This window comes from Varanus komodoensis, unplaced genomic scaffold (genome assembly GCF_004798865.1).
Source record: "Varanus komodoensis strain SLA01 unplaced genomic scaffold, ASM479886v1 scaffold8, whole genome shotgun sequence".
NCBI lineage: Eukaryota > Metazoa > Chordata > Lepidosauria > Squamata > Varanidae > Varanus > Varanus komodoensis.
Genome location: NW_025336481.1, coordinates 16,722,421 through 16,748,967, shown reverse-complemented (window position 1 = coordinate 16,748,967; position 26,547 = coordinate 16,722,421). Strand labels below are relative to the sequence as shown.

The window sequence follows — 26,547 nt, the reverse complement described above, 5'->3', positions numbered from 1 at the left end:
ATCTATTATTACCAACAGTTCAAGGACAGTATTATGAAAGAGAACTATATTCTTTCAATGTATGGGGACATATCAAACACTGCAATGGCAAGTTAGCACTTGATTGATTAATTTCTATACTTCCCAATAGCTGGAGCTCTCTGGGCAGTTCACAGCAACAGTTATTACACTTTGCTTCACAAAGGAACCCTGGACACTGGTGGAAATGCTTGTTTCCAGAACAAGGCAGGTTAGTAGAGCCTGCAGACGGAAGCTCCCCTGACTTGGAAACTAGCATTTCCAGTTTTCCTTTATGAAGTGCTAACTCCCCGTGTGTGAGAGAGAGAGCACTTTTTATTCTTCAAAGTATATCCAGTAAGCACCATCACCCCAGAATGAGTCTCTAGGCATGCACAGAACAATTTATTGAACCCAATCTAGCAGCTACTTCCAAAAATCCTCCTTCTGAGTCCTCCTGGGGTCCCTTACCTCTGGGAGGGCCCTTTTGGAGATGGGCAACCCTCTTTTCTGTACATCTCCCCTCTAGTTTGCTGCTCCTCCTCTCCTTGCTCCACATCATGGAATCAGGACTTGCATCAAGCTCAGCTGGCTCCTGCCCCACCTGTCCCACATCCTATCCCATCAGTTGTGCATCCTGGCTATTCTCAGAGTCCATCTGAACACCTGGAGACGGGCAGCCTTGGGCAGCACTTCTGTTCTCACCATTTCAAGGTCTGGGGCCACCTGCTCCCAGGGCCTCTCCTGCTCCTCATCTGACAAGTCCAAATCTGCCTGACCTTGGAAGGAGCACCAAGAACAACCACCCTTCCCATTTCCAACAGGCAGAGATGGGGAAGAGAGGGGGTTTTCCAGGGGACGCTCTTATGCACTACAGCCAGCATGGGAATAGAGCACAGATGATCCAGATTCAATCCCACTTCAATGCCAAGGAGCTCATTGGGTGACTTTGGGCCAGTCACTGCCTCTCCACCTAACCTACTCACAGGGTGGTTGTTAGCATAACACTGAAGGGAAGAGGAACGTGTAAGCTGCCTTGGGTTCCTTGCAAGGAAAAAGAATACATATAAATATAATAAAATATAAAGGATGCAGAAAATCCAGGTATGTGTGTCTCATGGATCTTTGTATTCAAGTTCTCAGCACCTGCGCTTTTATAGGCAATTATACGGTTGGTCTGAATGACAACTTTGTCACCACACCTATGGAAAACTCTGGATCTACACAACACCCAACCCACTGGGCTCGCCCCTGAAGCCTGAAGGATGTTCTCAGATGTTCTGTGTGCCTTTGCAGCTTGCTTGGACTCACAGATTCCTTTTTAGGGAACACAGGAAAGCAGTTGTGTATCAAAATGTCCATGGAGCTGTTCAGTTTTTAGAATGCATGATTATACATGAACTGGGGTTAAATACAGCAAGAAGTAAAAAATAGAATTTAAACCTTAACTTTAACACAAGAGGCTGATTTTGCTAACCATTGAAGAACAGTGCCTGGGCTCTGCAGAAATACATTTTGCCCTATGATTAAGGGCTAACCTAGACAGGACAACAACAGTCTCGTTTTGTTTAATCTAGGTCTGCCTACCCCAAGAGTACAGAAAATGCCCCATAGAGCGGCATGTGGGGGTTCTGTTCTGGAGCACATGGTGCATGGAAGCCTGGGAAGCCTGGCGCTCCCACTGCCACAAGCAAAACAGGTCTGGCACTGTCGCATCTTGTTCGACCCAAAGGATCAGATTGTGCATCACTAGCACCCACGGAGTCTCTGAGGCTGTGCTGAAGCTAACGGTGGCTCTTCTGAAACTGGTTTGTCAAACCTGCTAAAAAGGTACTCAGTTAAGCACGACCTCAATTTACTATGGAAGTGGTAAGTGCGGTAGGGATAGACAAAAGTTAGAGCTGGATACATTGGGCGATCTCTGGATGAGTTGGACTAGACAAGAACGCTGACTCCTAATTGCGCAATGACAGGGGGGAGGAGAATTACTCCTGCAGGGGGTTGGGCCCAGTGGCCTTACTGAGCCCTTCCAACTCTATGACTCCTGTTGGAATGAGGGAAGTTTGGGGGTACAATCATAGAAAAGTAGAGTTGTAAGGGCCAGAAGGCCATTGGGCCCAACCCCCTGCTGTTGCAGGATACCAAGTTACACAATCCCATTTAGATGACTGTCCAAACTCCTTTTGAATGTCTCCAGCAAGGGAGGGCCCACAACCTCCCCAGGTAATAGATTCCATTGTTGTATTGCTTGGACAGTGGTGTCTAGTCTAAATCTGGTTTCTTTTAACCAAGTCCATCATTCCATGTCCTGCACTCTGGAATGAAGGAGAAGAGATCCTGTCCTTCCTCTTTGTGACAGCCTTTCAGGGACTTGTAGAGTGCTATCATATCACCCACCACCACCCCAGTCTTCTCTTCTTGAGCTTGAACATGGCGAGTTTGTTCAATCTTTCCTCAAAGGGCTTTGCCTCCAGTCCCATATGCTTTCTAGATTTTTCTGCATCATTTTAAAACTCGGGTGCCCAGAACTAGACACAGTACTCCCGATGAGGTCTGACTAGTGCTGAGTATAGTGGAACTAGTACTTCATGTGTTTTGAAAGTGATGCTTTTGTTAATGCAGCCCAAAATAGTATTTGCCCTTTTTGCAGCTGCATCACATTGTTGGCTTATATTGTCTACAACAAAGAGGTAAGAAGGAATGGATTTTAGTGTGGAAGGACTGAAAGCTTCATTCAATTCTAACACTCATAAAATATTTCTGGGCTCCGAATTCTTTATGTATAATACATGTCTTTTGTGTCAGACTCCATGCTAGGCTTGGAGATTATAGCAAAAGCCAAAATAGATCCAGCAAGCCTGAAGTCTTCCTATACATGAGTAACAGCAGAATTTTGAGATGTTAGGAGCCAATCCAGAATCAAGTGGCTTTAGTCGAAATACAACATTGAATTAATTTCCTCACATGAAGAGTCTGCAGTGAAGTCAGTGGAATTTTAAATAGGCTTAACTTTGCATTATGCCCTTGGTCCTTGGCAATTTCCAGCTATCCATTAGCACTGCTTAGAGAAACTAAAACCTTCTTACCAGCCGGGAAATCCTTCTTGTATCTTTGTGGCACTCGGACAGATAAACCAGCTCTGCCTGATGCATTTCTAGATATTCACTAAAGGGAAGAAATGAATTTGACAGAAGGATTAGGCAGTATCACAGAACAAATTTCTAGCTCGTATGTTTACACAGAACAAGAGCTCAGTAACTTTAAATAGGACTTGCACAAGGAAGTGCACTTCGGTTAAACAAGACAAACCTAACAGTTTATGAATTACAGAAGGCAAGGAAATTAGATAATAGCACCAACCACATTGACATGAAACTTACTTTCCAGGTATGTCTATTTGTGATGAAAGAGTGAGCAATTTTGGCATAAGTAAGGTTGGAAGGTTGTGGAGGTACACATGACATTCCTTTGATTTAATGAAAATACATGTTTTTAAACCCATGAGGGTAAAGATAATGCTAATGTGGGCAGTCTTAACCCTTCCCATCTTCAATTCTCTCCTTCCCAGAGGGCTATACAGCAGAATGGGGTGCAGGTAGCGGGCTGTTTCATCCATTAAAACCTCCCTGCAAAACTAGCACTACAAACCAGCTGCTGGTTTAGAATCTTTCTCCTTAGGCTTATTTTCTATTTTCATTTTTCAGAAATGGTATCTTCCCAGTTGCTCCAGTTCATTCCATCTGTTCAGTCTGGTGCTAATATATATGGTGAGATCCAGCCTCAGCTTAGGGTAACTACCAGACTACTTTCACCTTGCTGGGGAGCAGGGTGGAGAGAGCTACAAACTGCCTTGGAGCAGGCAGTTGCAGGAAAATTCAGTGGGTGGGGAAAGGGTTGGTGCCCTTCTGTCTGCAAGGTGTCCCACAGTCATATTTCAAGACAAAGATCACTTGCCTTGTAACACGGCCTTAGAGAATAAGCTTTTTGAACACTATATAAAAGCAAGGCCTGACGAGTGGCTAGGTGAGGCAAGATTGCAATGTTTCCATTTATTGCTCTCTATCCTTGGAGATGGAAAAGTTGTACTTTGCAGAGCGCGGGGTTGCCAGATCTTCTGTTTGGACTCCTTATTGCAAAGTCACAAAGTCCTCACATTACATTTGACATTCTCATACCAGAACTGGCAGCAGGTGGGCAGAGGTCACTGAAGCCTCTTCTTTCATACTCCTCCTCTTTTTCTCACCAGCATCATCAATATCATAAGCCAATTCCACCTCAGGTCAGAATAGTGCTTGGCAAAGCTGAGCTTCCATGCACCACAGACATTTTCCCCAGGCCATCCTTTGGACAGCAGCAAGCCCTAACAGATCAGCTGCCCTGCTCACTACCCGCGTGTACGGTTTCCCTCCCACACATATACATATGTGCTCTTTCTCATGCAAAACCCCAAATGCATTTCCCCCTTTCAGTCTCCAGTAGTTTCCTTGAAGAAAGCAGCAACTTCTGATTCAGCAAAGGAAACCAAGGTGAAGGCAGAGAGCTGCTCTAGGTGTGCCGAGGCAAGGAAGGCATACACAAACTGCACTTTTGCTTACACACAGCAAGCGATTCCTTGTTAGAACAACAGCAGTCAAGGTACTCTCTGCAACCTTCTGCTCTCTCACTTGGGATTTGACAATCACAGTATTATGCATCCCAGGTTGGCCCTGCCCCACACACAGCCCCCAATGTGGATTTCCTCTGCAAATCACCCCGGGACAGACCCCGCCCCACCCATTCTCACACTTTCATGGGATTGACTCCAGTGTCAATGATGGGGCTGGAAATACCCATCCTGACATTAAGGGCCACTGCAGTTCATCCACAGAACCGAGTGGAAAACCTTTGGTGGTCCAACTGCAAAAATAACTCATATCTCATCCTGCAAATTGCATAGGCTGGTTCTAAGTCTGTGAAGTCTGGAGGGCTCTGAACTGAAACACTCCTGAACTGGAGCAGCTGCTCTCAGATCCATGCTTGAAAAATAATCCAAACACTCAAAGAATAATGCTTTAACATGTGCTGTTCTAATGTTCTAACACCCACCACCACACAAGTCACATCTGGTTATTACTATGTCATGTTGTTCTTTTTTTGGGGAGGGGGCGTTTACACACAGTGTCTTCAAAAATCTTGGGAAACTTGATCCAGGCTTTGTTAAGCTCCAGCCAATGGAAACTTCATTTAGACCCCTAGGCCTTCTTATTCTCTCAGCCCTACGGAAGCGTTGGTATTAATTCAGTTTTGGGAATCAGTCCCAGCTGGCTACCTCCGTCCTCACATGCATGTCCTGTTGGCTTAACAGAACCTAAAGCCAGACAATCATGTTGCCATGCACACTGCTGTTCTTGGCCGTACTGCCAACGGTGGGTTGTGGGGAATCAGCACTGCAGAACAACGAGCAAGAAGGAAAGAGAGATTGACTGGTGATACTTGCATCTAACAAGAGGCATGGGCCTGCAAGTGGAACTTTTCCTACACCCATCCTACATCCAGCTTTTCCTACTCCCAACTTTTCCCACACCACTCCAGTGGGGCAGCTAAGATGAATAACATGCAAATTCCTTTTTCACATTTTCCTTTGCATTTTTGGAGGGCAGAGAGACAATAATCACCCTAGCAAAGTTTCCACTAAGCAAAATGGAGAAGAGAAGAAAGTTGAATTCTGACAAGGAAGACTTGGAGTGGGGGAGGGGGGAAGCAAAGAGAACTATTCTTCCTCCAAACTTTGCAATGGAGCCCTAAGGTTCTGCCCCTTTGCACCTACTGGGTCCAGTGGGAGCCCCAAAAAGAGAGAATAGCAGCTGCAGATTGAAACTTCATGTTAGTTCCCAGAGGGCAAACCTCTTCAGCTCACATTCCTCTAAGTTTGTGAGTTAATTCAGACCAGACATCATGAATAACTCAGTTTTCTCCTCTTATATTTAAAAAGGGTACAGCTAGTGCTGCTTTACAAGATGCAGAACCTAAACAGGTCAATGTGTTTATTTTAAGCAGCCTTTCCCAACTTACTTGGGGGGTGGGGGTTTCCCTAACTATTGTCCCACCCAGCCTTCTGAGACATACTGTTCCTCCAAAATTCAACTATTTGATTACTTGCCAGCAAGGCAGGCAAGAGCCTCTGAGGTTAGTTTAAATACTTCTGCACCCAAACCTTTAAAATGCAGCTGCCTGAAAACTTACTGAACTAAAAGTATTGCATGGTCTTATTGCTATAAATTCACAAATAAATATAACTCAGAACAAGTAGCTACCTTCGTCAAGATAATGTATTAGGTCAAGAGATTTTTTGAAAAAACAAAAACTACACATGATTCAACCAATTGCAAGAGAACTTGGCATATATTTGAGGGGATTTTTCAAGGGAAGATGACATGGGGACCTCTGGATCAGGGCCATTAACTTGATTAAAACTGAAGGAGCTTCTTCAACTGTTATTTCAACACTTCTTTGGGAGTTTCTTGTTTAAGCAGGCATTAGTGGACAAGGGTACTAGCTGCTGGATTAATTTTATATGGCTGAATAAGCAAGTTTTTCAGGTGCACAAAACTTCTCAAGGCACTTGATTTTCAGCCAATACCAAAACTCTACCCTTTGTCTCCACTGAAGATCTTAATCACAAAGGGTTCCTCCCCAGGCCCTGTGTAAAATGCAATCAACAGCTTGTACACACCAGTCATCAATGCCTCTTTAAGCAAGCACCTATCAGCCACCAAGGCAGTTGAAGAAAATATCTTGAACAACTACCTAAAAAAGGATGTGGAGAAAAGCTCACCTCCCTTACTGGATGTTCATAAGAACAGGCAACCACTAAAGCCCTTCTGGACCAGCATACTGTTCCCAGCATGTCTTTAGGAAGCCACAAGCAGGGCATGATGTCACCATTTCTGTGGCAACTGGTGACATAGAGAAACCCTCCAATGCTGGAGAAAGTATATGGGCTTTGTGACTAGCACCCATTGAAAGCTGCACGCTCCATGGATTTGTTTCATCCGTGCTTTTAAAGCAAGCTGCCAGGCATCACTACACATTGTGGCAGCAAACTGCAAATGTGCTGCGTAAAGAATCGCTTCCTCTTCTCCACTGAGACTAGAGGGACGACTGCAGAACCTTCTCCCTAGCCTTCTCTCGTATACCATGCACAATCTTAGGCACCACTGCCATCTTCCTCCTCCTCCTGTCTTGCCTCTTCCCCAAAGGAGAATTGTTCCAAGCCTTGCATAATTTTGGCTGCCCAGTTCTAGTCTTTCTCCAGCTCTACAATATCCCTTTTCAGGTGCAGTGCCTGGAACTGTACAAGGCATTCCAAGCATAGTCACAAACAAGGTTTGTATAAAAGCCTTCTGATACTGGCAGTTCTATTTTTGATTTCTTTCCCAATGATCCCCAACTTGCCTTTTTCACAGAAGCTGTGCTGCTGTCCACCTTAACCCCAAGATCCCTATCCTAAGGACATATCTGATCATAACCTAATCATAACAATCCACAGAGATCTTTTGAACATGGGGGGAATAGTTTCTTCCTCCTCCATAACTTGGGATGCAGAAACACAGGCCTAGAGACCAAACTGGCCCTTTGGAGGTCTGAAGTTGGTCATGCTCCTTTCCCTGTGCCCACCACTGATACCACCCAAGATTTGAAGCTCTATAAAAATCTCATAAATACATATGTACAAATGGAAAACACACAGAGAGATAGTTAAATCAATGTTCAACAAACAACAGGAAGAATCAGGATGCCAATGAACCTCATCATAACACTGCCAAATGACTCAGAGATGAGGAAGAAGAAGGTCTAAACCTGGAGCTTATTAAAATATAATAATGTTGGTGCCAGGTGGGTCACATCAGATCTCTCCTTCCATACCTGGGACCACTCTGGAGACGATCTTCTTCGGTGGTTTCCGAGCTTTTGTGGAGTTTCCCCCCATTCTAAAATGTTGAAATGCCTCCCCTAAATTTCACTTACTACAGTCTTTAAACTGAAACATGTTGGTATTAGGGACAAGTTTGGCCCCCACCCCTTTGGCTTTCCCACCCCTGAAATGCAGCACTCAAAAGCAGCTCGAAAATGGAATTTGGCCTTCAGGCTGAAAGGATCTGCGCTTCTTCTCAACAATACTTAACATGCTGATGGAGCTAAATAAATAGTAAGCCATAAGATACAGTATGATGTCCAGCTTATTAATCTGTTGTGTGCCAGGGGAGGTGGGATTCTTACTTAAGTCCCTTCTTCAAAGCTTCAAAAACTTTTGTCACTTGTTGCGGCTTGGGATCCCAGATGACAGCCCCTTTCTGGAGAGTGGAATACATCTTGGCAGATTTCACTGACATTTTGGATCTTGTGGAACCTTTGCCGAGGGACTTTCTGTAAAAGAGAGAAAGACAGCTACCTTATACCAAATCAAACCATTTGTCCTTTTGACTCAGTACCGTCAGCACAGACTGACAGTCACTCTTTAAGGTTTAAGAGAAGGCATCTTTTCCAGACCCCACCTGGAGATGCCAAGGACTGAACCTGGGCTGGGCTCTTTTCTGAGCCATAGCCATAGCCCTAATAAAGCAAGGCAAATTGGTCTCCAGGCAATACTAGGTATGATATGTAACATAAAGCAGGGAGACAGCAAGCCAAGTCCCTGGAAGAGGGTGCAGGGATCATAGGATTGTTTGGAAAGACCCTGTCAAGGCCACAGATGCTGCTATGATCTTTTGAGTGGGATGCTGAGATCCTATCCCCCTTTCACATCTCCTTGCAGCTGTTGTGGAAAGAACCCCATGGGCTGGTTGCATATGCAGGCTTGGGGGGGAGGGGAAGCCTGGATATGAAAAATCCTATAACCATTTCAGTCCTAGCTCAGCCCCTGCTAGCAGAACTCCTCCAGACAGGCTCAAAGGCCGTCTATATAAACAATATAAAAAGGAGGACAGGGAGGAGAAAAGGCACCTCCACCCTCCGCTCACCTTGCCAGCAATAGTTTGGTAGCACACTGCAGGCTCAGAAGTCTTTGGGACCAGAAGCTCCTTTCTACATTTTTAAACAATTCATACATAATCTTTCCTCTCCTTTTCAGCCCTCAGAGCAGACCACCAGTGCAAAATCCAGAAAAGCTAAAGACAGGCCTTTAGCTTTCTATTATCAGCAGAGCACAAGAGAAAGACAACAGGTATAAGCAGAGTATTGGCTTTAATGTTGAATTCATTTGTTTCAAAGGTAGATAAGAACCAAGTGATGCTTTCTTACTTTGAAAAAAGGTTTGCTAATGTTACTGGGTTTTTCCCGGTATTTTAAGGACGTTTACCATCTATGCATTATTTAGTAGGGAGTAAGGAGGAACAAAAGCTTCTGAATTCAGACATGCACAATCCTAAGCATATTAACATTATCATCATTATTGAGTTATATCCCATCCCTTAGCCAAAAAGGGCTCTCTGGGTGAGTTACAGTATTTACTTGGTAAATATACTCAGAAACATGGTTAAAATATCCCTAAAATGTTATGTTCCTCCAGAACAGCTTTGTTTTCCTTATATTTGCATGATCTATCCGTGGCCCTATGCACCATGAAACAGTTAAAAACAAGTTGCTAAAAATGGCAGCATTAGATTAGCATATATTGACAGTACTCAGGGCATATAGCAGTAATTGTCAAGTCACTTACATCACAGTGGCCATGAAATTTAGTGGTATTACCCAAGCAGTCCTACATACGCCACTGCAGACTGCTTTTAAACAGCACATTCACTGCTTTCAGAAACATTATAATTAAATCAATTCCACACCATTTATGGAGAATAACGCTAATTATGTTTACTTGGATGCCAGTCCCATCAAGTTTATTGTTCCTTATTTCCTGTTAAGCACATTCAAGAAGCAATGGTTTTTGTTGTTTATAACAACTCATGAAGCTGCCTCATATCTACTAAATTTGAACAACACAATAATGCATTCTCAAGGGCTGAGCTAGAGTTGCTGAAGGACTGGGGAATTTGTGGGCTCTCCCTTGCTGGAGACATTCAGAAAGCATTTGGACATTCATCTAAATGGAATGGTCCAACTTAGTATCCCGCAACAGCAGGGGAATGGACCTGATGGCCTTCTAAGCCCTTCCAACTCTACTATTCTACGATTCTATGAACTGTAGAGGTTTTTTTAACCATGGTTATCATGTTGTCTGAACCCAGCTGCGATAGCAAACCATGGTGAACCAAAATTTCGCAACCCAAGAACAAATTCCGTCTTCTCTAGTTGGCCATGAGCAGCAAGCCATGGCTTGCTAAAGAAGCTGGGTTCAGACAACAAAACCTATGTTTCTAAAACAACCCACATTCAATCTATGTTGAACCCTTGGATATAGGTTTTTGTGTTGTCCAAACCCAGTCACTGAATCAAACCATTGGCCCACCCCAATATTATCTGCTCTGACTGGCAGCAGCTCCTCTGGGTCTCAGGAAAAGAAAGAGGCCCTCTTATTAATCATCCCTCTAAACTGGAAATGGGAAGAACTGGAGCCACAGATCAGGTGCTCTACCACTAAGGTAGATTCTCTGCTTTCTTAAGTAAACCTGTGAGACAAGACATAATCTTTCAAATTTGGAAAAGGTCTGAAAAAGAAAGGACTAAGTTCATAGCTTAACAGAGAAGCTAGCAGCTGATCTATGGAAAATTAGGTTATAAACTGTGCTAGTGCACTCATCCTGAAAAGATAAGATCACAACATTAAAGGATTAGCCCCTAGCATATTTATGAGCACAGCTATTTGTTTATGTTGACATTTACTTTTGAATAAATAGATTCCTGACCCAAGACTAAGAGTACGCAACTGACTGCAGCGGCTCAGAGACTGAGATGCAAGCAAAGCATCCCTGGTGGAAAACCGTATCTGGGTTGAGCTCACTGGCTGGCTTGCATCTAAAGCCACTGCTGGTCACTGGCCCATCTAAAGTGTTTCTAATTATATTAACTTACCTTGCAATGTTGCCACAAAGATTATGGGGATAATGCATGAGACGCATGTTATTAATACATACTTCCTACAGAACCAGCTCCAGTGAAGAAAGGAGGACCTATTGCCAGTTCAAAATAACATTGTTGGGCTGTGCATTATGTTTTAAAAGCTCACTTCTTTGAGATATAAATCTTGCTTAATGGCCTATATATTTCTTTCCGTTTGAAACATGTAGCAGCAGACAAATTGCTATTCTCCTCTCATTGAATCGTTGTACTTCTTTATGATTTTTTATAGAGCAGCTTTTTAAAATTTCGCTTTCCCTGCTAAACTAATATGTTTATTTATTCCTGTTTGAAACACAGAACAGAACCAGCTGGATTGATTTAAAAAGTATTTTGAAGTCCCACTTAGAGAGAAAAAAATCTACTATGTATCCTTCACAAGACAATACTCACTGTGTAAATATAAAGAACAGATGCAACACTGAGTATTGCTCACCTACTTAAGATGGATAAAGACAACTCAGGGAGGCCTTTACACTGCCTGTCAAAAGTTGTCTTTTCGACAGATTTTTGGCTAGGCTACGCTACATTCCTCTTCCCTGATTATTTGTACTTGACTTTTGCTATCTCAGTTTTTAACCATGTATTTACTTTGCAGAAGGTGTATCTAGGTAAATTCTTCCCTCGTAATCAACTCGATTTCCCACCGGATCATATAAAGAACTCCTGCAATAGACAGAGCTGGAAGACACCAACTGTGCTGAGAGTAAGGCCTCCTAGCCCAGTTCTAGCCACGCTTACTCAGAAGTAAGTCCCACTACCAAAGGTTTACAACTGCAGCCTTAGCTGCACGGGGCAACTGAAGCACACCTAAAATTGTCCCTCCTCAGAAAAGGTTATTAGATGAAAGGATTAGTGGTGCTAAACATTAAGGCGGGATTTACATTATATTTATTTATGAATTTATTTAGAATATTTTGTCCCATCCTATACAATCCAATTGTCTCAGGATAGCTTACAATATAAACAATAAATACAAATAAGGAAAGAATACAATAACAAGATAAAATGTGACTGAGGATATTAATAAAACCAGTTAAAAATTATTTAAGCTTTAAAATGTTGGGCAAATAAAAAGGTTTTTACCTGGTGCCAAAAAGCATATAAAGTCGGCGCCAGGCGAACCTCACATTCCCACAGTTGGGAATGCGCTCCCCAGAGAGCACATATGCATGGATACTTGAGTCCCACTGAACTCAGTGAAACATACTGAGATCACAGTGCATGCACACAGTAAGGACAGTGAAAATTCACGCTTAACTAGAATGACCCTTCTTAACAGCAGTGGCAGGTAATAGCACAGTCAACTCAGCCCTGCTGAGTTAACTGTAGAAGAGCAAGGAACCATGGTCTCTATTCAGGTCTCAAGGAACAGACCACGATCCAGTAGTTTGACAAATTCCTTTACTGAAGGATGGCCAGTAGTAAAACATTCAGGTAGGATTCTGAATATTGCCATTTCTGATGTTGGTTTTATTTGCATTTGTTTTTTCCATAGGGATTAACTTGTTTGTTGTGAGCAGAATGCAGAAGGGCACTGCTGGGAAATTCCAGCATACATCAACATTAAAAGATGACCAGGACAATAACCCCTTGATGTTGTAGCCATTACTGGGACCCGCAATAATGTTGCCCAAGGGCCAAGCCACATATTAGTAGCAGGTGGTCATTTCTGTTTTACCTACATTAACGACAGCTGTACAGAGGCAATTGTTCTCTGGACCAGAGCGAGTGCTGACGGGGTTTATCCTTCCTTCCCTCCCTAACCACAGTCCACATGTTGATCTTCTTACCCATGTGCCTTGGGCACTTATTTAAATATTTGCCAATGGGAACCTTTCTACTAAGCCTTGTAGCTGCATGGGGAGGACAACTAACTGAAGCCCCATTATGTTCATGGCTGTGTCTAGAGCCAACCCACTAAATTCTAAATGCATTTTTAACTTTAGAAGCAGCCAAGCAGATCCATGCATGGAAGTATCTGGCTGCTCCCAGCCTGCTCATGGATGAACACTGGCATTATACTATATGGATGGAGAGCTTTATGACCCTTTTGAATAACAATCCACTTATTTTGAGCTCTTCATATATAGGCAATTAATCCAAGAAATAAAATGCTTATGGCCACAATCCAATGCAACATTACACATGCTTAATTGGCTTGTGCGCTCTTAATTCTGTGTTGAACTGTGGCCTGCATTTCTTGCAAGAATTTCAAGTTTAAAACCAATCTGACATTCTTATAATAAATATTGTCTAAAAAGTAATACATAAATCACAACTGCTTCTGTTTTCTAGAAGTACTTAACCCCTAAACCGAGTGCAAACCAAGCTCCTTTCCTAGTGAAATGGTACTTGAATTTTCCAATCTTTCCACCCCCTTAGAAGTAATAAAGAGCTGATTGTTGTTTTTTAAATGCTTTACAGCTGAAAGAAACTGAATAACCTTCAGGGAATGTAAACTCACTTCTTTTAGAGCATTCTTACCCTGCTGGAGGTGCTTTGGTTCTAGAAACAGCTGTTTAACTCTCTTCCCTGGTCCTGTCTTTCCTTGTAAGAACTCCCACTATGTACTTAAGACTCCTATCTGTTTATTCAATTGACTGCTTGATTTCTTTTTTCCCCCTTTCAGAGCCAAGTCCACCAGCGCATCACTTAAATGGCTTTCTGGCTGGCTGACAATTCTTCAGGTCTGATAATGGATGTGGAAATCCACCTACATTCTTATATGCTACTTGGGATGTGTGAAACCCAAGTTACTACTTACTGTCATGTTAACCTGCCCATTGGCTGAGATCTTCTTAGAAGGTCAGCCTTATTCCACCATGGCAGGTAAGGAAAGTAGAGACCACAGACAGGGTCTTTCCGGTTGTAGCCCCATCCTCTGCCCCCAGTTATGGAAGCTCTTTGAGCAAATCTTTGAGCATGCTACTCCTGTTTATTTTCATGTACCACTCTTACACAAGCAATACAGGTTCCCACAATCTTGGCAAGGGGAATAAGTCACAGTAGCTTACTTCCCTACCATGCACCAGCCTAATACCAGCAGAATTTGCTTAACTACCCTTGATGGCCATTGTAAGGTTGCTTCCCACTTCCAATAAATACTTCTGCCCAGGTTTGCATGACACAAGCCATAGCAAACTGGGGTCTGCCTCATAGTGGGCTGTCATGTCATGTAAACAAAGCTTAGTCAATACTTAGAGTAGAGCCACTGAAATCAATGAGTCTAACTCAAGTCCCATTGATTTCAATGAGACAGCTCGCTCTATGACCTCTAGTAGTTTCTATCTGCAAGGCAGTACTTCCTCAGGATTTTACCCTAAATCTGAATTCAACCCACTATTCTAAAGTGGCAAACACTGCAGTCGTGCTACTTGGTTTTCTTTTCAAATCACAGCTCATCAATAGCACAACAATCCTGTCTGCATAGAGAACTTATGGGCTGTATGACTGCCTTCAGAAATAATAGATAGTAGGCCTGGTTCACATAAAACTCTAAACTAAGGTTTGTTTTATTGAAATCTGGCTTGTCCTTTGAGCCTCTTTCTACAAACAAACCATGGTTTAACAACCTACAAAGGGCAAATACAAGCCATGATTTGTTGTTCAGTTAAGGAGCCAGGCTTGTTGCAATGTCTGTACCATGTTGCAAAGTCTGTTGCAAAGTCTGTACCATGACTTTGCCCTAAAACCAACTTGTTGCCCTAAAACCAACAAGTTTAGGAAGACCAGCCTGAAAACAAAACCATTCTGGGGACTGGCAAGCTGGGCAGGAAACCATTGCCCTAAGGAGCTCTGTTGAGATTTTCACATGGGATGTAGAGGACAGTAACTGTAGAATCTGCTCTTTGTGGGGGTACATCTCTTTCCCCTTTCTACTATGTAGTTTCCCCCTACCCCATGCGAAAAGGTTGAAACTCCTAAGGCACAACATCTGGCAATATGAGCTCTCTGCTATACCATGCTGATATTATTTGCTTACTTAGCCCCGCCTACCTGAGAACTTTTCCAAAATGGAACTCTGCCCATGGACTGAAAGCAACTCCCCACCCTGTGCTAAATCTAGTTCTACATCCCAAGAGCTTAACAGACTTAGGCTACAACCCTACAAACACTTTTCTGTAGATTTCCCATTGGGCCAGCATTGGACTAATCACGCATAGGATGGGATCTAAAGCATAGGCACATTTTTCCCAGAGCAATTTTGAAGCTTGCAATGTTGCAATGGCTTCCATCAGAGCAAGATGTGATAAAAGACAAGCGAGTGCCACCAAAAAAATCAGTCTTGTTTCTCCTCTTTTCAACTAATAGCATGCAGTACTACACAAAAAAGGCATGAAGGAATGTCATCGTTTTTCAAGTTTCATGCCAGTACAAGTACCAGCAAACAAAGTGAAAGAAGGAGCAATAACAGAGCATTTCATGTTCTGAAGTACACATTCAGAGCAAGAAACTCAGGACTCTGGTTTCTGACAACAGGAGCTGGTCTCATGTCCTGCCCAGTTCTTGCCCTAGCCTAAATTAGTATATCCTTTGCCCAACCTAAACTGGAAAACAGCTTTTGAAGGAAGAATTCACATCAGGAAAATGGCACAGGGGAAGCATTTCACCCTCTGTGGCAAGACTCCCAATCCCAGTCAAGCTGGAGGAAGATGACCAGCGGGTATTGTTAGTTTACACAATTAAACAAAGGAGAGATACAATCACAGATTTGTAACGCCTTGTTTAGCTTGGCCTGAACAGCACGAACTGTATACCATGATGAAGCAGACGCTGGAAAGGAACTTGTTTTTTGTGACTGTGCAACTTACGCTAACTTTCGGCTGTGTGCACTGCTAAACCCTGCAAAAGAGCAGCTCCGGCTGATTCTTCCCCCACCAGCTGGGGAGTCAAACGTCAGTTTTACCGACATGATTCCTGGTTGACAGGTCTGTTACATCTAGAAATTAAAGGAGAAACAGCTGTATTAAAAGATTAGGTAGGAAGCAAAGAAAGCATTTGCTTATCTAGAACCAGGAGTCCTGAACATGTCAAAATATCATTCCAAGCAGAGCATCAGCCCATCCAGCTCAACTGTCTCTTCAGATGTCTTCAGGGTCTCAGGCAGGGCTGAGATTATTTCATCAGGGGATGCCAGACTGTTTTCCATAATCAAGCTACTGATACCCTCCATAATCATTTTATTGTCTTCATTTCTTGGTTCTTGAAGTTGTTGAATTTCCCAACCAAAGTGTTGTATTTTGGAAAAAACACCTCCCAGTTGCCATGTCTGCGGTCACGGTGATTTGTGTGGGGGACATGTTTGCAGAAGTATTACAGGTTCCTACTGGAAATGTGGGTAATGGTGGTTTTGAGAAACACACCTAGACCCACAAGAGCATTTAAAAGGGCTTTAAAAATAACATTGAATGCAGACTGTGTGCTCCCTTGCAATACGTCACCCAAGTGAGCATGAACATTCATTCACCAGGCAACATATTTAAATAGCAAGCATCAACATTAACCCTCCTTCAGCATCCTTATTTTATTAACAGCTTGACAGGTGAGGACTGTTTAAGCTCTTTAGAGTCTGTGCAGGCCACCTCCCCTGGGCTGGTGCAGACAGAGGTGGGTGTATTTGATGGGAAAGTAGTAGCAGGGCTGCGACCCTCTACAGAAAATACCTCTTCTCCCCACTGATAACACAGAGGGCATGATAGGATGCTGTTGTCACTGAAAAGGAACCGGTGGGAGCATTGTGCAAAGACTGGAGCCAACCTTGATTTATTCCTCAATTGCACTCGCTCCAGATTTTCCATCCTTCTACTGTAAAGAGAAAGCTGTCTGCTAAATACATTTGGGGAAGCACTGGTTTCCCCCAGAACAAATAACCATTTAAACATTCCCCATTTTATCAGCAGACTAATCTGTTTTGCATGTTGCAATTGTACCATTTCAACTCTGCCCCACCACCCAAGGAAACGCTGGTGCTGTGTGTGTGAATTTAATTAAGCCAGGAGTTACATGGCCAAGCAGCAGATTTACTGATTTTATTTATTACTTTTTAGCCCTCCCTTCCTCTCTCCCTTCCATTTTATACTCCCCACTTTGTGAGATAAATGAGGTTCACAGACAGTGGCTAGCCTAAGATTGCCCAGGGAATTTCCTGGCTGAGTGACTGAAATCTGGTTTTCCCCAATTCTGACTCTGCAATCCAGCCCTCTTCAGCCTGACACCCTCTAGAGCTGTTGGACAATCACTCCCGTCATCCCTAGTGGCCATGCTGGTTGAGGATGAATTAAACTGCAGTCCAGCTTCTCTGAAAGCATCAAATTGGGAAAAACTGCTCTCACCATTCCATCTTTCTGGTATTATTATTTTAATTATTGATTTAAATTATTTGCAAGCCACCTTTTATAGTAAACCCTTCCAATGAGTCATACAAAAAACTCAGAAGCCTAATAATATTAACAGAAGAATGATAAATTGCCCTCAAATTCTATATAGAATGACTTAACACTAAGGGAATAAGCGAGGAGAATCCAAAATTCAAATTACAACTATTATTGCTCATTATGAGGCGGGCAGGGGAGAGTGAGAAAGATGACAAAGGGTCTGAATGGTGAATCCTATGGGACAGAATGGACTGCAAACATTCAATCATGAAAAGATGATTTCAGAAGTCCATGCAAAATGTTACAGCCGTCACACAGAAACAGTTCCTCCTCCTCCTCCTCCTTTTGGCAACCCTCATGGGTAGAGTTTGAGTCATCCCCATGGATTCCTCCACCGAGCAGAGCATGCGTAGGCACTCTGGAGCCCTCCAGATATTTTGGACTACACCTTTTCTATTCCTCGACCATCAGAAATGCTGGCTAAGGCTGCTGGATGCTGTGGTCCACAACACCTGCACGGCACCAGTTGTGCATCCCTGGGGTAGTGCTTCCATGCCACCACCAGTCCGCAGCAGAAACTCCTGGGGCTGGTGTGCAGCCTCCCCCTGTGAAGCAGCCATAGCAACGCACCAAGTGCTCCACACTAGGGCTGGTGAGAAGCAGTGATTTGACTAAACTTTTGTTTGTGAAATTGCACCTGTGAGTCTTGGATAAACAGTCTCACGAAGCACCCCCCCCCCCCAGCACTGTCCCTCTTGCTCAGCCCATGTTCCAGGTGTGGTGATGGACAACTTGAAGACCTAGCAACTTTTTCTGATCTTTAACCTGGGCATGCACTGGATAGCCCACTAAATGGAAGCCCAGTTTCAAAACAGACTGTCCTCTAGCAGCCTCTCAAATAATATTTTATGACATTTTATCATATTTTATGTTCTTATTTTTATGGGTTGTTGTAAACCGTTCAGACAGCTTTGGCTATGAGATGGTATAGAAATGATATAAATAAAGTCGACCCTACTTACATATGATAAAACATGCTTAGAATTACATTGGTCATTCCCCCTGCACCCTTAAAAAAAGCATTAGACACTTTTAAACCTTTGGATCCATTTTCAAATAAAGCATCTTTGGATGTTTTGCATTCTTATATATCAGCAGCAGCAGCAAAAATCCAGACACAGAAAACACTTTTCCTAGTAGTTCAGGTTTTAAAACTGTGTTCCTCAGAAGGAACATGGAGGCGAAGCAGATTTTTAAAGCAGGTGCTTCATTCCTGAATTATAGCCCTGTCTGCTAAACAAGCCGTGTTGTGAGAGCTACTCTGTACACTATGGTCACTGCATGGTACAGCAGGGTGGAAGCTCTGTTTATTATTCACGGTCTGATTTTCCATCATTCTTCCAGCCACTCAATTATATCGCTATATGACTACTTCTAACAACACAAGACTAAGATGCTAATATGACCACCAAAACAATCACGCATGCGCACACACGCCCGAACACCAGTCCTGCTGCTGGACAAATGTTCAGCGGCTAGAAATCAGCCCCCCAGCAAAACAGAAGTGCCTGCCTCTTTCACAGTTTCAAGTCAATGCTCTAGCTGTCATGGGAAGAATGAGATGAGGTCAGACTATTCATTCTCTTGCCGCCCAGCATCTCTTCATCAGTCCGGTGGTGCTTGGCATAATTCTGTAACTGGATCCACCCCGATGGGCTTGCACAGACTGCCACTAGAGCTGCACAGGACTCTTGTTTATTTTTCCAGAAGCTGCTCGATGTATCGCGTGACCACATCAGCATCAAGAACTTGGTCACAAGCAACACTTCGTTCCAAAAGCACAATGCTGGCTCTCATTAATAAATCTTAACTCAGGTCATGCGGCTTCCCCCAGCTCACTCCATTTCCTTTGGCTTCTTTTTCCTTGGGGGAATTGGCTTTCCCAGGGCTGTGTGCACACAGAATGTGGAGCACAGGGCTACCATCTTGCAAAATGCAACAGACCTATAAATTCAGTCCAAACAGTGACTAGAAGTCAACGAAGAATCCTCCCCCACATGCAGAAGCACTCAGCACTAATGTAAACACCAGATTTTAAGGCTTGTCTGAAAAAAAAGAGAAAGGAAGGAAGGGATAGCCAGATCCTACCATTCACTCATGTCTATAAAAAGCATTTCTCTAGATAACAGAAAGCAAAGACCCGCCCCCCCACCCCCACCCCAGGGTAGCCACCTATCCATTCCCAAAAAAGGTCACCCATATGCATCATTTATTGTATCCTAACTGATACGTGGGCTAATGTGTCTTCTGAACCAAGTGCACTCCCTGAAAACCAGAGGTGGCCATGCTGGGGACAAAGCTGTGACTAACTGCATAGTTCTGTTGTTGGGTCATGCTTTCCATTTCCACTAAAGGCTGATGCAAGGAGATCAGTCAAGATCAACCCAAGTGCATGTTTGGGAGGAAGGGCTTTAGCTTGCACACCCGCACACATGTGCACCCACACACACCCGCCCCCCTAGCTGGGGTCCTGATCAGGGCCACGGGTCCCACGCCTGTAACTTGCATTGTACTGCAAACAAAGCTGTGCTTCAACAAAGGAAAATTACCCTTTGTTGCATTCTCTCAGAGGTCATTCATTATATTTACACACACAAACACACACACACACACACACACTGAATTTTTAAAAATGAAAACAGATACATTATTTTAAAGCCAAGGAGAGGAAGATCTGTGGGGATTTATGGACATGCACATATACTATAGCTTATTGAGAGAAAAGGGAAAACACAAAAACAAGTTTCTAGTCCTTCTGGAAACTTTCTGCAAATTTCCAGGTGGTGATGAGGTTTACACATGTTACACTGTTCCCTTTCACTGTTTTTATTCAACAGTCGTCAAGCTTCTTGGTCATTGTTCCCATTCCGTGGATGTAAAAATGGCTTTTGGACATTACATGCAAAACCACTGGCATCTCCTTTGGGGATGTGGCCAGACAATCAGTGTAAGGAATGAAATGTACACTACATGCAAATATGTGCACAAAGCTAGGACAGGTTGGTTCCTTAATGAAAAACAGCCTCAGGAAGTGACATATTTTATTGAAAAACTAGCAGCAAGAAGGAGAGTTGAGCACCTTCACTATCAGCCATGTTTGCAATCAAAACTGCCTTTCCAGCTATTTCTCTGGGGGACCAAAGAAGGCTAAATAAAACCATTTCAATAAAAGGGGAAAGATCCAAGTGTCACCTCACACTGCCAACCCTCTGATCGCATTCACTGCCTCCTGAGGCTACTTCTCAGTAAACATTAAAGAAAAAAGCCACCAGTGCTTTGTCACACATATTTTTGCATAACAGGCCGTCTGTCCGGATATCACTCCGCTGCTTCACCTGTGTAAGGGGGGTAAATTGAAATGTTCTCCAGCGGCTCAGCCTGATCATGGAGCTGGAGGCCCACCAATCTGACCCAGGAAGCATGACACAGCTTGGTACAACATGGGAAAAAAATCATTCCACCAGGCTTGTTACAGCTGAAGTAAACAAGCCACTTTAATAAAAATGGCCCTTGCATAACAAGCAATTAAAAGAAGAAATAATGAACAGCTTGGCCTTGTGGTTATTGCCCCCATGACTCCAGATGTGTGGGGAATTGACATATCCCTGGGGCCTCTCTTTTATTCTCAGGCCTGGAAACGTTAATGGAACTATTAATGAAAACTTCAGAAAGTTGCTATGCTGTGGGTTCTGGCTCTGCTAGAGTGTGGAGGAAGGGTGGAGGGGCATTGCCTTCTTGCTCAACTGTTTCCGGCTGCTGCTGGTGCATTCAGAAAATCAGTGCCTGTCCATGTATGTTCACCCTGTGCTACTGATTCTAAGCTTCAGCACCGGACAAAAGGAGCCCACTGGAGGCTCACTGGACAGAGGCTCTACCAGACTGGGAACCAATGATAATTGGGTGGTTTTCAGAGAAGACAGTGGCTTGAAGCAGGGATCTGTTGTCATGGATACACCCATCCCTCTATAGCCTACTGGTAAATAAATTTGGCAGGCTTTGTAGTTTCTAAAATCTAGTAATACCAAAGTCCAACCAGCTCCCTGTGGGAAACCTACATGGGCAGCAGCCCATGTTCCCCAGCAGCTAGTGTACTTGGGCATATGGCTTCTGAGGCTGGAAGCAGCAAATATCCTTCAAGACAAGCATCCATGGATAGCCTTAACCTGCAGAGCCTGCTAGAACAGAGGCAAGAATAGAACAAAAGACCTGTGTCTGTACACTTTGGGTAGTGATGAGTCTCTCAGATCACCTTTGGCACTCTGAAAAAATGTGGTCTGCCTTCAGCTTTACATCACGTCAACTCATGCTGCAGGCTGACCAGCATGGGTTTCCTAGCACCAATATTCCATGGATGGCTTGGGCAGCAGGGCAGGGACTGTACAGCAGGTCCATTTAAACATGTTTATTTTGCTAAACCTTCACATTAGGCATTTGCAGAGGAAGTTAAGGAATATACGCCAAAGCCCACGGAAGTAACCAGCCTTGTCTCTTTCACCTTTAGCTTCACTGAGATGATCTCTTAACACAGCATGGACCAACAGAAATATAGGCTTCTCTTCCATTCATTCCTTAGTTGGTCCTTCTCTCCCCATTCATTGTTTCCTGCACTCCCACTGTGACCATAGCAAATCTATGCTAGTGCAGAGAATGGGAAATTGGAACTGTAGCAGCTCAGGTCTGAGGATGCCAGCCAAGGACCACATTTGGCATGCATGTGCTTGCGCTCACTTGCAGAACATGTGAGTATTACCATGAAACTCTAATTCAGACCTTGTCTGGGGGGATCAGATTGCCTTTCCTCCAAGAACTGCAGAAACAGATTACAACTGCTCCTAATTAAATAAGGACCTGGCTTCCCTCAACTGCATCTTCCCTCCCAGGGAGTAGTTCTGAAAAGGACCTCCAACAATGCATTGCTGAAATTTATCTGCAAAGTTCACTTGGTCCAGGCAGGTTGAACTCAAACCTCAAAGTATTTATCTTCGCTAATTACCGCTTTTCAGAACAAATGAAAAACTGGACAGAATGAGAGAGATTCAGTTTGATTTTGATTTGAACAACAATGAATGCAAATTTAGGACCCCTATCCGTGTTCATTCAGAGGTGGGGGCATATTTACTTCTCTCCAGGGGTGGCAGCAGACCTATCTGGAAGTTGCCATGTTATTTTACCCATAATGCCCTGGATTTTGCATAATTTTCATTGCACTGGAATAAGAAAGTAACTGGTACCAAAACAAATGGCAGTCCCTACTACTAGCCCAGTGTCCTACAAAAATGCAATGCCCAAGATGCTGCTCATAAACAACATACTGGCCACCAGATGCACCCATCAAAAACAGTTCTACTGCTACTAACCACTGCAGGTAGCACAAAAGTAAACAATAAACAAAACACACAGCTTGACAACAATGTGAGTAGAAAATTAATACAATATTGACAAATGACTGCATTTCATAGAAGAAGTGATCAAACAAATGAGGGTATTTTACAACAAACATGGAATAATAAAATGGAAAAAGCTTGCACACCTCTAGAAGTGCTGGAAAGATACATTTTTACAAGATGGAAACCATCAATGGAGCAAATCTGCTGTTCTTCTTAGGGAGCCCACAGCTGCAAAGGACAGGCAGAGCTTTCAGACCCCCTCGCTCAGTTTCTGGCCAGAGTTTGCAGACAAAAGACAGTTGTGCTGGACCACAATTCCTCACATTATCAGCTGCCACAGTTGCAGTCCAACGTATATGGAGGGTGCCAGGCTGAGGAAGGCTACCATCATTTGTTTAGCTTGTCCTAAATAATCTCTGGTCACCAGTTTGGGGATAACTGTCTCACGATAAACACACCTAAGTACAAGTAGCAAATCAATGGACATTCTTCCTTTCGTTTGCCTCTGTGTGGAATTATTGCATTGCAAGTCCCTCGGAACAGGCCCCCGTCCTGCAATACCTTGCAAAGAAAGCTGCAAGATGGCAACCAGTGTGATTTTTAAGAATGTGAGACTGGGACTCAGGAGGTCCGGGTTCTAGCCCCCACTCAGCCACGGAGCGTAAAGACTCTCAGCCGCACCTACCTCACAGGGCTGCTGTAGAGCAGAGAAGACTGAGAGAACAAGGAGACTTCTGTGAGTCATCTTGAGCTCCTTGAAAAGAAAAAAAAGGCAGGGTATAAATATAAATAACAATAACGACAACAACAGAAACGTACAATGTCTCCTCTAGTCATTCTTTATGAGTATGGCTACTTTCCCCCCAACACTACTTTAGTTAGGTATTTCTAGGGTCCACCACAAAAATTTTTGCAAAGGAAAAGATGACGCACTTGCCTTCTCTCTAGTTTTTTCTTTTAGTTATGGGCTCAGATAATATTTACTTAAGTTTGGCAAACTACCTCTGCGCAGAAAAAATATTAACACATTCCCTTACAGTGCTAGGATTACCACATGTCCAGAACTGACGAGGGCAGAACAGGATCTGCTTTGTCCAGGTGAGGGTAGCCTTCCTCTGAGGCCTGGAGGCTGCAAATCACCACACAGCTACGCAAGCGTCCAGTCACGGATTTGATTGTGGTGAGAGGGCCTAAAATCCATCCCTGAATTGCAGCCGTCTGAAGCTGCAGGTGGGCTCTCTCTGCCTCTCTTTAAAGAGCTGCCTCTGCATTGATTTAAGCGTGTGTGTGAATCTTGACACTTGCTTAATATTTCATTTGCTCTCAACATGGGGCTGCCCTTGAGGCTGCTTCAGAAGATGCATTTAATGCAGAACGCTGGAGCAAGGCTGCTGAGTACCTTGTCATACACCCAGAAGAAAACACCTGTTCTCAGGGAACTAGGGGGGAGCTAAACTAGAGCCCATCCCATGTATAAGGGACCACAGACACAGGATTTATGCATATTAAGTACTTTTATCTCAGTGGGGTCATGTGCTAATGAATACAGCTGTTCCCACTGTGTTGGGATCATGATCTTGGGTCATACACAAAGGCATCAGAGTAGAAGTAGGCATTGAAAAGGGGATGTGTGGAAGGAAACAGCCCTTTCAGATTCCTTTGCTTTTCTTGGTTAGCTCTACTAAGAATGTGCAGGTTCACTGAAGCAAAGGAGCAAAGATTTTCTAAAAAGCTTTGGAGATTTTCCTCCTGCTTTCTCACAAAAAAGTCATGGACACCAAGGAGGTTAAGGAGAGAAGAGTGAAAGGATCTGGTGGAATTGCCTGCTGCTCTCCTGCCATGGGGTGAAGCCAGTGGGATTAGCACCCCTTTCCCTTCCACCCAAAAGCAATTCCAGGGAAAAATGCAGTTCATACTGGCTTTGCCATGAGTTAGTTCCACAGAAGTCAATGCTATTTACTTCTGAGCAGACATGTGTTTCCAGGACTGAAAAGGCATTGCAAACTCATTTTCCCCAAAAGAAAGAGGAGGGGAGGGGAGGGGGGAAACAGCATTGCCTTTGTTTTCCAATTCATTGGGCAATGTCTTTGCCAGAGGGGGAAGCTGGGGAGACTGAGCATCTGAAGGATTCCTTCAGAACAGCTGTCGTTCTTCCTCCTGTTATGCTTCCTCTTCCCACTCAGCCCACCTGAGCCGCCACTCCTGGCCACAGAACAGAAATGCAAGTTTCCTACACACTGATATATATATCAGGGGGAAACCACAACAGATAAAACTGTTATACATCAAGTCTGAAATAATAGTAGGAATAGCTTGAGGCTGGTTTGTGACACCCCAGTGAGGCAGGAATTCTAATACCAATAAACATGCCTAGTGCAGCTCTCCTCCTAAACTGCCAGCCAGTCTGCTTCCAAACTGAGATCTCAGAATTATTACTGACATATATCATAAATAACTTAGGACCTGGTTACATTAGATCACTGACCCATCATCTCTACCACATCCTACAGGGTCCTGTCTGGCAACAACACAGCAAATGGCCTTCTTTGTGGTGGCCCCATTCGTCTCTCATTAAAAGAACTACAACCTTCCTGATGAAGTTGGAGTACAAGCTGAAGGGGCAGGATGGCAGCCTGAGATTGACAGAAAAAGGGTCAAGGATCTCCAGGGCCCAATGAACTTCATCCCAGAGTCATTAAAGAGCTAGTGGAAGAACTCTCAGAACCACTATTTATCATCATTGAGAACTCATGGAAGACAGGAGACGTGCTGGTTGACTGGATAAGGGCTAATGTTGTCCCTATCTACAAGAAAGGAAAAAACATGAACCTGCAAACTATAGGCCAGTTAATCTGACATCAATCTCTGGCAAATTCTAAAGCAAATTATAAAACAGTCAGCTAACACTTTGAATAGATGCAGTAATTACTAGAAGCCAAAAAGGATTTCCCAAGAACAAATCCTGTGAGATTAATGTAATTTCAATTTTGGACTGGGTAACCTCCCAAATGGACTGTGGGGATACTGTGGACATAATCTATCTTGACTTTAGCAAAGCCTTACACAAGGTGCCCCACAACATCCTGATTACCAAACTAGCAAAAAGAGGGCTAAATAGTGCCATCATTGGGTGGAGCCACAATTGGCAGCAAAATCAGTCTCCAAGGTTGCTCATCGATGGTACATTTTCAAACTGGGGAGAGGTGGCAAGTGAAGTACCGCAGGGTTCGGTCCTGGGATCACTACTCCTCAACATATTAATGACTTAGATGAAGAAGTACAAGGAAAGACAATTAAATTTTCAGATGACCCCAAGATGGGTGGCATAGCAAATGCCCTGGAAGACAGAGATAAGATACAGGGTGGTCTTGATGGGTCAGAATGCTGGGCTGGGAATAACAAAAAGAAGTTTGATAGGGACAAATGCCAGGTCCTCCACTTAGAAACAAGCAAGCAAATGCACCGCTACAAGTTGGGGAACTCTTGGCTCAACAGTACTGCAAAGGAGGAGGATCTTGGGGGCATTGTAGATGACAAGCTAAATATGAGCTGAGATGCAGCTGCAAAACGGGCAAATGCTATTTTGGGCTGCATTAACAAAAGCATCACTTCCAAAACACGTACTAGTTCCATTTCCAGCATCACTTCCAAAATACTATACTTGGCACTGGTCAGAC

General features: G+C 43.6%; 1 protein-coding gene across 1 annotated transcript in view; it reads right to left on the bottom strand.

Moving 5' to 3' along the window:
* Positions 1 to 26,547, bottom strand: part of RIPOR3 (RIPOR family member 3) — a 53,614-nt gene that overhangs the window by 79 nt on the left and 26,988 nt on the right. The window contains exons 2-4 of the mRNA XM_044455171.1: positions 15,861 to 15,988; positions 8,257 to 8,403; positions 3,084 to 3,162 (exon numbers count right to left, since the gene is read on the bottom strand). Of these exons, the coding sequence (XP_044311106.1) occupies positions 3,084 to 3,162; positions 8,257 to 8,403; positions 15,861 to 15,961 (327 nt within the window). The 5' untranslated portion in view covers positions 15,962 to 15,988. The remainder of the gene's footprint in view (positions 1 to 3,083; positions 3,163 to 8,256; positions 8,404 to 15,860; positions 15,989 to 26,547) is intronic.